The 12,923-nt window shown below is 36.0% G+C and overlaps 3 protein-coding genes across 5 annotated transcripts; 2 read left to right on the forward strand and 1 right to left on the reverse strand.

The window, feature by feature from the left end:
• Positions 1–35: 35 nt before the first annotated feature.
• Positions 36–1,921, reverse strand: LOC109161497 (H/ACA ribonucleoprotein complex subunit 3-like protein). Of its 2 annotated transcripts, none has more exons than XR_002050928.1 (4): positions 1,879–1,921; positions 1,568–1,649; positions 882–924; positions 36–399 (listed from the first exon to the last, which is right to left on the reverse strand). XR_002050928.1 is itself a non-coding variant. In XM_019309919.1 (4 exons), exons 1-4 carry the CDS (start codon positions 1,835–1,837, stop codon positions 302–304), a joined length of 249 nt encoding a protein of 82 aa, XP_019165464.1. In that variant the 5' UTR covers positions 1,838–1,876; the 3' UTR covers positions 36–301. The 2 variants fall into 2 exon arrangements, 1 of the variants encoding a protein (XP_019165464.1); XM_019309919.1 differs by lacking the exon at positions 1,879–1,921 and adding an exon at positions 1,812–1,876.
• A 678-nt stretch (positions 1,922–2,599) lies between these two features.
• Positions 2,600–4,953, forward strand: LOC109161422 (ABC transporter I family member 21-like). 2 transcript variants are annotated; one of them, XR_002050904.1, is made up of 7 exons: positions 2,600–2,899; positions 2,977–3,137; positions 3,489–3,540; positions 3,820–3,956; positions 4,211–4,297; positions 4,397–4,754; positions 4,788–4,953. XR_002050904.1 is itself a non-coding variant. In XM_019309821.1 (6 exons), the coding sequence occupies exons 1-6, from the start codon at positions 2,617–2,619 to the stop codon at positions 4,685–4,687; spliced, it is 1,011 nt and encodes a 336-aa protein (XP_019165366.1). In that variant the 5' UTR covers positions 2,600–2,616; the 3' UTR covers positions 4,688–4,953. The 2 variants fall into 2 exon arrangements, 1 of the variants encoding a protein (XP_019165366.1); XM_019309821.1 differs by having other exon boundaries at positions 4,397–4,953.
• A 2,748-nt stretch (positions 4,954–7,701) lies between these two features.
• Positions 7,702–12,274, forward strand: LOC109161364 (serine/threonine-protein kinase tricorner). Its single transcript, XM_019309730.1, has 14 exons — positions 7,702–7,901; positions 8,297–8,612; positions 8,772–8,946; positions 9,126–9,209; positions 9,292–9,533; positions 9,628–9,847; positions 10,082–10,161; positions 10,464–10,548; positions 10,696–10,827; positions 10,919–11,032; positions 11,143–11,190; positions 11,348–11,432; positions 11,531–11,587; positions 11,808–12,274. Exons 2-14 carry the CDS (start codon positions 8,392–8,394, stop codon positions 11,915–11,917), a joined length of 1,653 nt encoding a protein of 550 aa, XP_019165275.1. The 5' UTR covers positions 7,702–7,901; positions 8,297–8,391; the 3' UTR covers positions 11,918–12,274.
• The last annotated feature ends 649 nt before the right edge of the window (positions 12,275–12,923 follow it).

The raw sequence follows: 12,923 nt of genomic DNA on the forward strand, positions 1-12,923 counted from the left end.
GAGAAACAGTGACACCATTCCACATTCTACAATGCTTAAATGAAAAATGAGAAACATTTAAAGATATTTTCATATGAATCCAGTATTACAACACATAAATCCACCAAGAAAGCAATTACGAGGAGCCTCAGATGTGCTTTTACAAGGCAAAAAATAGTTGGAGTCAATTTTCAACCGTCATACATTCTATGAGTAATGAAAAGCATAACTAACAACAACGTTTTGATGATCCACACTCTCTATTGCAAAGTCAAACCAAAGAGCATTACGACTAGGTAAAGCCTCGATAGAGTTGGAACAATCAATACTTGGGAGGTGGCTTCTGGGTGGGAAGCAAACCAAAACGCTTCTTTAGGAGAACTCTCTGCCTTGAGTATTTGTCATCAGGGGAGAACCGAGCTGCATGAGTTCATAGCATGAGTTCATAGAAGTTCAAATACATAGGTTATATGTAAGTGATGTTTGCATTGCTATACTTATGTGCCATAACAGACCAAAAGAACAAATGTTTGTACCCTCAAATTTTTCACTTTCCAACACGGACACAAATGAACATATTGATTTTATTTTTTACTTTCAAGGGAGTTGGGACAAAAGAATTATTCTTTCTAACCACCATATACAATCTAACAATCTTCCAATGACTAGTTGGGGGAAAGAGAATGTCGGGCCATCTAATAGATAATACTTTATTAAAAAAAAAATGAAAAAGACATCTCCATTATCTTAATAGTTCATTGGTGCATTAGAATCTCTAAGTTACCACCAATACAGGCCATTAAACTGGCATTTTAGTTTTAAGATCTCCTTTGAAACTAGAAACACTAGAACACAATGGAAAAGTATTGGGGGTGGACCAGTGGTAGGGTTAGAAGAAATACCTGGATGAGCAGATTGTGTAGCCAATCCTACTGGAGATTCTTTCTGAAAGTTCAAAAAAAAAAAAAACAATAATGTCAGGCAACCTGAACACATGGTTGCAAATAGGCATCCAAGGTGTTAAGGAGTGAAAGTCATTAGAGAATAATAATTATCCATAGTACTAAATACTGGTATTATTAGTGTGTACCACAGTTCTTTTACATTTTAAAAAATGGACAAGGAGAGAATGATAACAATCCCTTCATGTTAAATCCAATGAAGGGTACAAAGACTGCTTCACGTCCCCTAATTCTTCAAAGCTTCACATTACTATCAATGGCACATAGCTTTTGTGTAGGCTCAAGCCCACAAAGAATAAAAGCTAGGAAGGATAGGGCTAGCCAAGTTGATCAAGCAGTTGATTTGGTAACCACAAGGTTACAAGTTCACAATGCCACTAAGTAGTAGTTGCGGGTTTCCTAGTCACCCAAAAAGCTCAAAGGACAGGTTTACAACACAATATCTAAGAAATTCAAAAAAGTTCACATATTTAAGATCAGAAGGACAGTTTTACAACACAATATCTAATAAATTCAAAAAAAGGTCACATATTTAAGACAATAAAGGATGCAATTAATAGGAAAACAAAAAACATAAGAAAAAGGCAATTGCACAATGAACAGGAAGAAAATACTAATCATCTTACCTTGGTCGTATAAACTTTGTCGCCCTTTTCGTTTATGTAGAAATGGAGATACATCTTTGCTAGTTGTCTGGCAGAGCAAGAGCTGAAAAAAATAATTAAAAAGAAAAAAAAAATGTAAACTTTATGAATACAAACCTTCCTTGAACACACGCAAAATAACTAAATAAGCACTATACAGACGAATAGATACGGAGAAACAGCAAAACCCGGATGGGAATTAACAAAAAGCTTTGATCTTTTTTACTTGGTTTTGCTGTTTCTCTCTTCCATACACGGAAACCAGGACAAAAACCCTAGAACTAATAACTCACCTTAGTCCCCTTCTTCCTAAAGCCGTGGATGCAGAGGTTTAAAGAACTGACAGGATTAAATAGACAATTGCAAAATATACCAGGGAAGCTTTTTCAACTTTTAGCCCCACAATTATAAAACCATTTCTATATTTAGCCCTATACTATTATTTTTTTTTTATTTGATTCTACAATTTTTAAATTATTGTCACATACTCACATTTGGTCTCTTCAGTTTAATTTTTTGGGTGATTAACTTTCAGACAAAAAACTTACTGTGAAAGATAAAATTGTCATTTTCAATTCAATTCTTGAATAATTTAAGAAAAAAGTATAATGAGAATGAAAATTGCAAATTGAGATTGATCTAGGGTTTAAATCTCTTTATTTATGATCAAATTGAGATCTTAAGTTGAAAAAGACGAAAATATCTTTACAAATTTTAGATTTCGACATGTCTTAAATGGAGGAGTTATCAGCCGATGAATTGTGGCACTAAAACAATAATCGTGGATGAAAATTGGTACTAAAACAAAAGTCGTGAATGAAAATGATAGGAATTAAATCTATTGATCAAAACTGTCATTTTGCTAGTACTTGTGGGACAAAAATTGGTATTTAAAAAAAAAAAAAAAAAAAAAAAAAAAAAAAACTCTATTCGAGGGTACAAAACTAATTTCCTTTTGCAGTGAAGGGCCGAGTTTTAAACTATTACTAAATCAAGCCCTGTTAAGTTTATAATTTTCGCCGACGACCCCAATGTTCAGTAGACGTGTAAACATTCAGTCCCTGGAAGAGGTCGTTGAGGTTGTTAGAGAGGAGACTTTACTTCGTAGACTGCTTTATAACACGCCGCCGGAAACCCCATTGATCGAATACCGGAGGCCGAGGGAAAAAGAGACGAAAATGGCGGCAGAATCAAACAGTATACAAGTGAGTGGCATGCAATTCGGGTACGATTTCCAAACCCCCTTGTTCTTCGACTTCAGCCTCAAGGTTTCTCCCGGATCTCGATGTCTGCTCGTCGGCGCGAATGGATCCGGTATGCCCATTTACCCGTTCTAGATCTTCAGCGCTTTCAATTTCTCAAAAATGTCATTTTTTTCTTTATTCCTAAAGGGAAGACGACTCTGCTCAGAATATTGGCGGGGAAGCATTTGGTGGGTGGGAAAGATGTTGTGCGGGTGCTAAATTTTTCAGCTTTCCATGACACACACCTTGTCTGCAGTGGTGACCTAGCCTATCTTGGAGAATCTTGGAGCAAAAACGTTGGCTCTGCTGTAAGTCAATTCTGCTGTTTCTTTGTTGAATATTCTTTCATGTTTGAGGTTTTTTTTTGTTTTTTTAAATAAATTTGTTGTGACGAGAAAACCCGCAACCACTATCTAGTGTACTGGGCCCGCTTGTGACCCCAGTGTACAATGAGATAAACCAGCTTAGGTAGTCGCAATGAGGTAAGACTAGCTCAAACCACCCACCAAATAGGCCGCTCCTGCTAGGAGTCAATCAAGTCAACAGTCCGACCAATTTGGTTGGATTGCCCCCTATGTTTGAGGTGACAACTGATGTAAGTACTGGCTGTTTGATCTTCCTTGGTAGCATAAAGGTTGTTTCTTTTTGTCAATTTTCAGGGGGAAATCCCACTCCAGGGAGACTTCTCAGCTGAGCATATGATATTTGGAGGTGAACTAAATCTCATATCCTTGTTCTCTTTGTTCATCTTTACATTGCTTCTATGAGACTTATGGAATCTCACCGCAATTGCATTAATCACCATGTTAATAAGATTGGGATTTGAAGTTCGTTATGGCCTTAACTTTTTAGTCAGGAGAAAGAATATGAAAAAATCCACAAATCTGAATGTGATTTAGTATTTTCAGGATGTAGATTTTAGCTATTGTTTCTTTTAAAGTACATCAATCTGTTTTTAGCTCATTTTCTCGTTCCTTGTTGTGAATCTAGTTGATGGAGTTGATCCTATTAGGCGAGAGAAGCTGATTGAACTGCTAGATATTGATCTCCAATGGCGGATGCACAAGGTCTCTGATGGTCAGCGGCGTAGAGTGCAGATCTGTATGGGCCTTCTTCATCCCTACAAGGTAAATCTCGTCTACTCCTAACTTTGCAGATGCCCTTTATATTATAATATAATATATGCATTATAATATTGGCAAATGCATTCATTGTAATGCCATGTTCATCTTATTACTTGTTTTTTATTTTCAAGATTTGTTTATAAACGGGTTAGGAAGGATTCAGGCAACACCCCATCCATTTAACCAAAATAAAGATATTAATTTGATTGAAAAGAAGGTTCAGATTCTGCGAACCTTGAGTATTGTTTTTTGTACAGGTTCTTTTGCTAGATGAGGTTACGGTTGACCTAGATGTTGTTGCGAGGATGGATTTACTTGATTTTTTTAAGGAAGAATGCGAGCAGGTATTTAGTTGCTCTCGTGTTTTTTAATACCGAGTGTTGTTTGTCATAAGAAATTGACTCCGTTTGAATATTTTCTTTTTATTAATGCGTTGACAATAGAGAGGTGCTACGGTAGTGTATGCAACGCATATATTTGATGGATTAGAGACATGGGCGACAGATCTAGTCTACGTTCAAGATGGCGTTTTGAAGAGGTCCGAGAAGTTATCAGAACTTGCCGAGCTGAAGACTAAGCCCAATTTGCTCTCGGTGGTGGAGACCTGGCTTCGGTCTGAGACCCCGATCGAGAAAAAGAAAGCCAGCAAGAATCCGAGTGCAGTTAAGACGACATCTTCCCCGTTTGATGCTTCTCCCTTTCGCTCGTCTAGACACATGGCGTATTATCGCTGACTACCAGTTCCGGGTCTAGCACACAACAATAAGGAGTCATTGCTTGTGACATTTGTTTTTATTCATTTGAGGAAATTGTTTACTATCTCCATACACCATATTGCAGAACTTACAATCTTTCATGCCTTACAGCTCTTGTATGTATAACATATATAAACATATCTGGCCTTTAAGGCTGTAATTTGTCTTGTTTGATGCTATCAAAATGGAGTAATGTTATGATCCAAAAAAGAAAAAAAAAAATGGAGTAAAGCATCCTGTGTTTATTAGTGTGGTGTTGTTTTAATAAATGTCTCTTTGTTTTTCATTTGGTTGAGAAAGTATTTATGAACAGATACTACATTGTAATAGAGTCAGTAGTATTCAAAAAAAAAATGTCTAATCTTTTCTGACGAATCAAGTAGGGACTTTAAATGGTGGCAAAGCACTCGTTCAAAGGTTTTAAAAGTAGTTGCATTTTTAGGACTCAAACCTGTTGATTTTAGGAACTTCGGAAAGTATCAAATCACTCCTGCGGGGTTTAAGGTAGTTGCATTCTTACTCGTACGTTTTGATTTTAAATTAATTGCATTCTCACGCATGAATAACAGCAAACGGGTGAGCTGTACGTCTATACTTAAGTTTTTAGGACTCAAACCTAAAACTTTTAGTTACGTCGAAAGAAATTTACGCATCTTATTCACGCCTTAGGAGTATACCTATGAAATTATTAATTATTGAACATTTAAAAGAATGGTCACACTAGACTACATGAAGGCACATCCATGTGCTAGTGTTTGAGATAGTCAAATTATATGGCCACTAAACAATGCATTTATGCAGCCTGCAAAACTCTGTACTTAATTGCTTCATAATAAGATAATCAATATCATGATTTGCAGACAAAAGCAATGGAATGGTCATATAAGCCTCATCCTTCTAACATTTTTTTAAAGAAAACCAGGCCACATCCAACCAAGTTTGAAGTGCTATGATGTTATTGCATCTGAATATTGTCCAATTTCATATCAAGAGTATTAATAATTTCAAAAAATTTACAGTCTCAAGCAGTACCATTATCTGTTCCATTAAGTAAAACTTTCAAACAAAAAAAAAATAAAAAAATAAAAAATAATAAAAAAATTGTCACTATGTGATAATGTGCAATAGATAAACTCCACTCCACTCATTTGTAATAAATAGAAAAATCACGTGGGCACAGGCTCGTCAGAGTAGATGTTAACAATAATCAATTTCATGACATTTAGGTATTAGTAGGTGAGAGTTATTCTCCACCCACCCAACCACCCATTTTGGGACGAAAAAACTTTAGATTTGTACCAAGCAAAAACTTATTGCATAAACAACTTTTGTGTTACATCTAATGCAATTTGTCACCCTAAAATTTCATTAATAATTTGGAGAACAAACGATATGCGAATCACGCCGCGGCCGTTTGCTGGTCAAAGTTAGTTAGTTGCCTCCACTAAGACTCAAACTCACAATCTTCAATATGGAAATCCAATCTTGGTACCATTAGATCACAATGTTTTGCCTTCTTTAATTACAGATGTTTTGAGTTTTAATCATCAATAAGTTCCTTTACAATAAAAAATATTATCGGACATCTCTAAGTTTATTTAACTCCATAACTAATAACAATCCATCAAAAAATTTAAATATTTGTTACAACTTCGTAACTCATAACTGAAATTTTTAATCAGTTCAGTAATTGATCATCGGTTACAAGATCAATCAACTTTTTTTTATTTATTCTTAAATAATATGTTGGGAATCTTTTTAAAAGGTATACATGGAGATATATATTTTTGCAACATGCTTCATTAAAAAAAAACATTATTATACAATAAATTATTCTTTTTAAAATGTTAATTTCCAACCCCAAAACTTTCACATTCCGGCCCAATAAAACATCTGAAATGATATAATAAATTATTCTTCTCCCAATATAATAAATTATTGTATGACCAAGTAGAGGCAAATTATGCCCTGGACCCGTGTCCACAATTCCCAAAACGACATCGTTTTTCAAAAAAAACGCGTCATTTAGTTAAAAAAAAAAAAAATCGCGCGCGTTTTGGCGTTAACGGCGTTATTTTTTTTTTTTTTGGATTATGAATGTACAGTTATGCCGTTATGAATGTACAGTTATGCAATTATGAAATTATGAACACAGAGCTCTAACATTATGAACTTACAATTATGAACATATATAATGATAAAATTATGACCATGGAGCTTTAAAATTGTGAATATAGAGCTTCGAAGATTATGAATGTACAGTTATAGAGTTATGAATCTACAGTTATGGAGTTATGAATCTACAGTTATGAGATTATGAATCTACAGTTATGGAATTATGAATGTACAGTTATTGATCGAATTATGAACAAAGAGCTCTAACATTATGAACTTACAATTATGAACATATAGTGATAAAATTATGAACATAGAGCTCTAAAATTGTGAACATAGAGCTTCGAAAATTATGAATGTACAATTATGAAGTTATGAATGTACAGTTATGACGTTATGAATGTACAGTTATAGAGTTATGAATGTACAGTTATAGAGTTATGAACGTACAGTTATGGAGTTATGAATGTATAGTTATTAACATATAGTAATAAAATTATGAACATATACTTCTATAACAAAGTGGTCTGAAATTTTTTTTAAAAAAAAAAAAAAAAAGAGAAGGAGATAACAGTGCCGTTAGGCACTGTTACCCGTGTCCAGCAAGCATGCTGGACACGGGTCCAAGGCATAAGGATTGCAAGTAGATGCAACCTTGTTATCGTATTTGAAAGTAACGTGTTTGAGTAATGGGACAAAAACTTTGGCCTGAGAATGGGTCGGACCGGAACAAACAAAAGAATCGTCGTCGCGAGGAGAAAGCCAAAAGAGAGAGAAGTCACCGTAACTTCCCAATCAACGATAATACCGCTTTTACTGTCTTTCCCATTGCCATTTCACATTTACTCTCTATTTTTTTTTGTTTAATTAATTTTTTTATTAATATTGCACTGTAACAATCTGTTCATAAAATATAACGATCTTTAATTGAACTGCATATACATATCACCATCACCATATCTCTGTGCATATCTTCTACGGAGTATTCCGAGTATATCTTGACGTACGCGTATAAATTTACTGTTTCGGCAACTGGATTGATATCTCCTTCTTCTTCTCCGTCGTCAGAATTTCGACGGTGAGCAGATCCATCTGTTGTTCTTTCTTTTGCATTGGTTTAATGTTTTTCAGGATTTTACCCAGGAAAAATGTGCTTCAAATACGTCTAACTTGATCTATCTTTTGCATTGGTTTCGATTGAAATTCATAGGTTTCCCATTTGTTGTTCCTAATGTTCATTGAATTTGAACATTATCATCTTTAGCACATTAAAGGCATGATCTTTTAAAACCGTATTCTTGAAGCATAATTGTTCTCAGGATTAAAGAAAAGAAATCGAAATGTTGGTTGATACCTCGAAACTGGAGCTCAAGTCTATTGTTTTCGGTAGAAATGAATTGATTGGTTTGTGTTCTATATTGAATTAATGCGTGTATAGGTATTCATGTTTCCTATATTGAAATTCTTGTGTAGGCGTTGGATATTTGGGGAATGAGAAGAGAAGTGGTATAATGATTATGGTTTTAGGAGAATTCATATATATAGCCTCATAAGTTGAGGGAAAGTAAATGGATACAGCAAGGAGTTGGTTCCAGAAGTTCCAATCACGGGAACGTTTGAGGGCGTCAATCAAGAAGAAGGATTCAATGGGTGGTGGAGTAGAAGATTCTAAGCATATATCAGCTGAAGAAGCCTCCAGTATTACCAAACAGAAAGTTGCTGCAGCGAAGCAATACATAGAGAATCATTACAAGGAGCAGATGAGGATTCTGAAGGAGAGAAAGGAGCGGTATGGTATACACATTACCTTTTGTTACTAGGCCTTCCCCAACTTGTCGGTTATAAATCTATTCCGTCCCTGGGTTGAATTGGGTAGTTTCGAGTTTAATGCATCTTGTGATGGTAGAAAGTTAGTGGTTGTTACTAATTTTTCTTATCTGGCATGCAGCCGAATTTTACTGGAAAAAAAGCTTGCTGATGCTGATGTCTCAGAAGAAGATCAAAGTAATCTTTTGAAGTTTTTAGAGAAGAAAGAAACTGAATATATGCGACTTCAGAGGCGTAAAATGGGTGCTGATGATTTTGAGTTGCTGACAATGATAGGAAAGGGTGCATTTGGGGAGGTAAATATCATGGGTCATAGATGTAAGATCCATTGCTTTTCATTTATGGCCTTTTTGCTTAGAGTATGGTAGTTCATATGTTTTTTTAAAAGAATCAATCAATTCTCTTTATTTTCCATGTTTAATTGCAATGCATCTACTCAGAGGATTTATTATCAATTGACTTCTTTACTGTGCAGGTCAGGATTTGCAGGGAAAAGACAACCGATCATGTGTATGCTATGAAAAAACTGAAAAAATCAGAAATGCTTCGCAGAGGCCAGGTTTGTGATTATCAGCCTAGGATGGTGTTATCATGGCTCTATGCACTATGCCAATTGGTCATTTACTTGTGGATTGTATCAGGTGGAGCATGTGAAAGCTGAAAGGAATTTGCTTGCAGAGGTTGACAGTAATTGCATTGTTAAACTGTATTGTTCTTTTCAAGATCAAGAGTATCTATACCTTGTCATGGAATATCTACCCGGTGGAGATATGATGACCTTACTTATGAGGAAGGATACTTTAACTGAAGATGAGGCAAGATTTTATGTAGCAGAGACTGTCTTGGCTATTGAATCAATTCATAAACATAATTATATACATAGGTCATTACTTGTTCTAATCTCCTGTGCCAATCTTTTATTTTTTTTTAGTACATATCTGCTCTAACTTATGATGTGGACACATTATTCGTTGCAGAGATATCAAGCCCGATAACCTGCTACTAGATAGATATGGCCATCTAAGACTATCGGATTTTGGACTATGTAAACCTTTAGATTGTAGTACCATACAAGAGGGGGATTTCTCAGTGGGAGAGAATCCCGGTGCGGGTTCAAAAGGCTATGACCAAACTGCTGCTCCAAAACGCACTCAGCAAGAGAAACTACAACATTGGCAGAAAAATAGGAGGACACTTGTAAGCTTTTCCCATGCAAACTTCTCTTTTTCTTCGTTTGCTGCGCCCTTTTATTGAACTTCTTATTGTTTTTTTGCTCCACTAGTTAACTGATAGAGTGATAGGTAATTCTATTTGATGATATAATAAGTTGTTGCACCACGGCACCAGTTTAAGCTTTATTCTTCCAGATGTGTATTTGCTGAATTCCCTTTTTTTTTTTTTAACTTCATTCTTCATACTGGGGCATTACAGGCTTATTCCACTGTGGGTACACCGGATTATATTGCTCCAGAGGTTTTGCTGAAGAAAGGTTATGGGATGGAATGTGACTGGTTAGTTTGTTGTATGTTGTGAGGACTTTCCTGAATCTTTATGTTTTATCGTTTTCTATATGGCAACAGATCCTTTAAAGTACACTCTTGAGGAGATACAGCTTAACTTCAGAGGATATTTATGGTCTTTCTGTGTGTAAATATTTAGTAATGTTTTATTAGATCCATTGCCATCTTGGATTTATATTGACCTTTGACATCACTATGGTCCAACTCACAGGCTAGAACAAATATTCCGTTTCTGTTCCTAATCTATAATCATCTCTCTTGTTCCCCGCTTATAAGTTTTTTCTTGTTTGCAGGTGGTCACTTGGTGCTATAATGTATGAAATGCTTGTGGGCTATCCACCTTTTTATTCCGATGATCCCATGTCAACATGTAGGAAGGTGTGCTTTGGATTGCTGCCAAATATTCATCTTTATTTCTAGTTTTAACGTTTCTTTTCGTTCCTCACGTTTGTCCAACATTACTTTTCTCATAAATAAAATGTTTCCTCTCTTTATATATTAATGGTTTTGCCCGTGTACAAGCAGATAGTAAACTGGAAATCACATCTGAAGTTTCCTGAAGAAGCAAGGCTATCTCCTGAAGCGAAAGATCTTATCAGCAAACTGCTTTGTAATGTCAGCCGCAGGATTGGGACGAAGGGTGCAGATGAAATAAAGGTGTTGTATGGTGTGTCCTATGCTATGTTCTTGGATCAGTTACGGGGATTAATGTAAACGAGTAAATTAGTTGGTGGTATTTTTATTCTAGGTCCATCCCTGGTTTGAAGGAATCGACTGGGACAGAATATATGAGATGAAAGCTGCATTTATACCCGAAGTCAATGACGAGTTGGATACACAAAACTTTGAAAAGTTCGAAGACGTAGTGGCTTCTCCTCTTCTATCCTATGCCAGTCGATTTATTTGGTTATTTCTTGTTTTCTTTTTCCAGTTAGATGACCTTTTTGTTTTTCATATTTTCTTGACTTTCAGTCTGATTCCCAAACCGTTGCTTCATCAAAATCGGGCCCATGGAGAAAGGTATTCTTCCTTTTTATAAATGTTGGGTATATTACTGAGTATTTTGCCGTTCATTGTACTCTTAGCTCTACGGTACTTATAATCAGATATTGTTATTTACCATTTCCATTACCATCATGATTTTCATGTCGTCAATATTTTCCCCCTCACTGTGCAGATGCTGCCATCTAAAGACGTTAATTTTGTTGGGTACACGTACAAAAACTTTGAGATAGTCAACGATTATGAAGTTCCCGGAATGGGTAATACTCTCCTGTCCCTCTTTCTCTCCCTTTATGCTCATGTGGACGTTTATTATTAGTATTCTTTCGCTTGACTGAGGTCTTGTTCTGTTTACCAGCTGAATTGAAGAAGAAAAGTACCAAACCGAAGAGGCCAACCATAAAGTCACTCTTCGGTATGCTTCTTTTCATACTTTGACAATTTATTTTCTCTTTCAAAGTGACTCTTATCTTCCACCAAGTCTCGAGAGTCGAGATTCATGCTCTCTATTGTTTCTACAATGTAATGCACACATCAACCTTCTTTTTCCCGCTTTGCTATAATGCCGTGATGCTTTTTCTAGAAGTTGCTAGGAATAGAGTATCGATATCTCATGCCCGTGTTTCTATCAACAGAGGACGAGTCAGAAACATCGGAGACGTCTAGTCAGCAATCGCAAGGTAGCGTTATGGATCTCTTGCCTCCTCAGCTTGAACATTCGGAGTCACAGAACAAGAACAGATAATCGTGCTCTGCTCTCCAAACCACGTGTTGTTGTCGAGTTGCATTAAACCCTTAAAACCAATGTGAATTCTAGACAAGTGAGTCACTTCTTCGGGAACTCAACCGGTGACAGTTTTGATGCCAAAACGAAGTTCAGAAAAGCCGCTGCATATAAAGCATCCATGATCCACCATGGTCAATCTCCCTGGGCCGAAATCGCACTAATGCTTTTCTTTTAGTGGATAGCTTAGCGCCAATAATCTGTGTTTAGAAAACCATCTCTCTCTCTCTCTATGTTTGAAAGCCACAGTTTCAGTGTAAGACAAGTATAGAAATCAAATTCTAGCTGTTAAATTTACAAAATTTGTGACAGAGCAGAGACTACTTCACATTTCACAGTTTACTGTTTGTTAAGGTCATTTTCATTTTAGTTGGTTCTGCTCATCAGTCTTGCTTTTGCCGGCTTTGCTTGAAGACATGCACTGCCAAGTCTGTCATTATCTGAACTACTTCCTATAAGATGTTACCCAAAAGTGCACTTTAAGTCAAATTTAAAGTAAATAAGATTTTAAAACAGAAAACAGAGAATGGAAAACATAGAATGAAAACTGAAAAATTAGAAAACAGTTTTCGTTAGTAAACGGGCCTAAGGTTTTTAATTGGAAATCCAGCTTTTGACCACTTTTAGGATCTGCAATATATTAGTGTTACTGGTCACAGAGGTGAAACTTTGGAAGAATGACCAGGGATCGAGTCTCACCAGAGTGTGGGAGCAACCTCTCATTGTAGGGGAGCTGAATTCTTCTCTCTCCTCCACATAAGCATTTTCACCTCAAAAACCTATCCAAAAATCACTATTGTGGTTGCCTAACGTCAAGGAAAAAGGGTCTGTTTGTGAGATACATTCAATGCTTTTGGAGTACTTCTAACCTTACTAAATTAACAGAAAATCACAGTTGTGTTACTTCTGTAAATGACCTGTACAGTCCTGCAGAAGCTAGGATGTTATTTACTGGCCCGTCTGGCCG

This window comes from Ipomoea nil, unplaced genomic scaffold (genome assembly GCF_001879475.1).
Source record: "Ipomoea nil cultivar Tokyo-kokei standard unplaced genomic scaffold, Asagao_1.1 scaffold0302, whole genome shotgun sequence".
Taxonomy (NCBI): Eukaryota; Viridiplantae; Streptophyta; class Magnoliopsida; order Solanales; family Convolvulaceae; genus Ipomoea; species Ipomoea nil.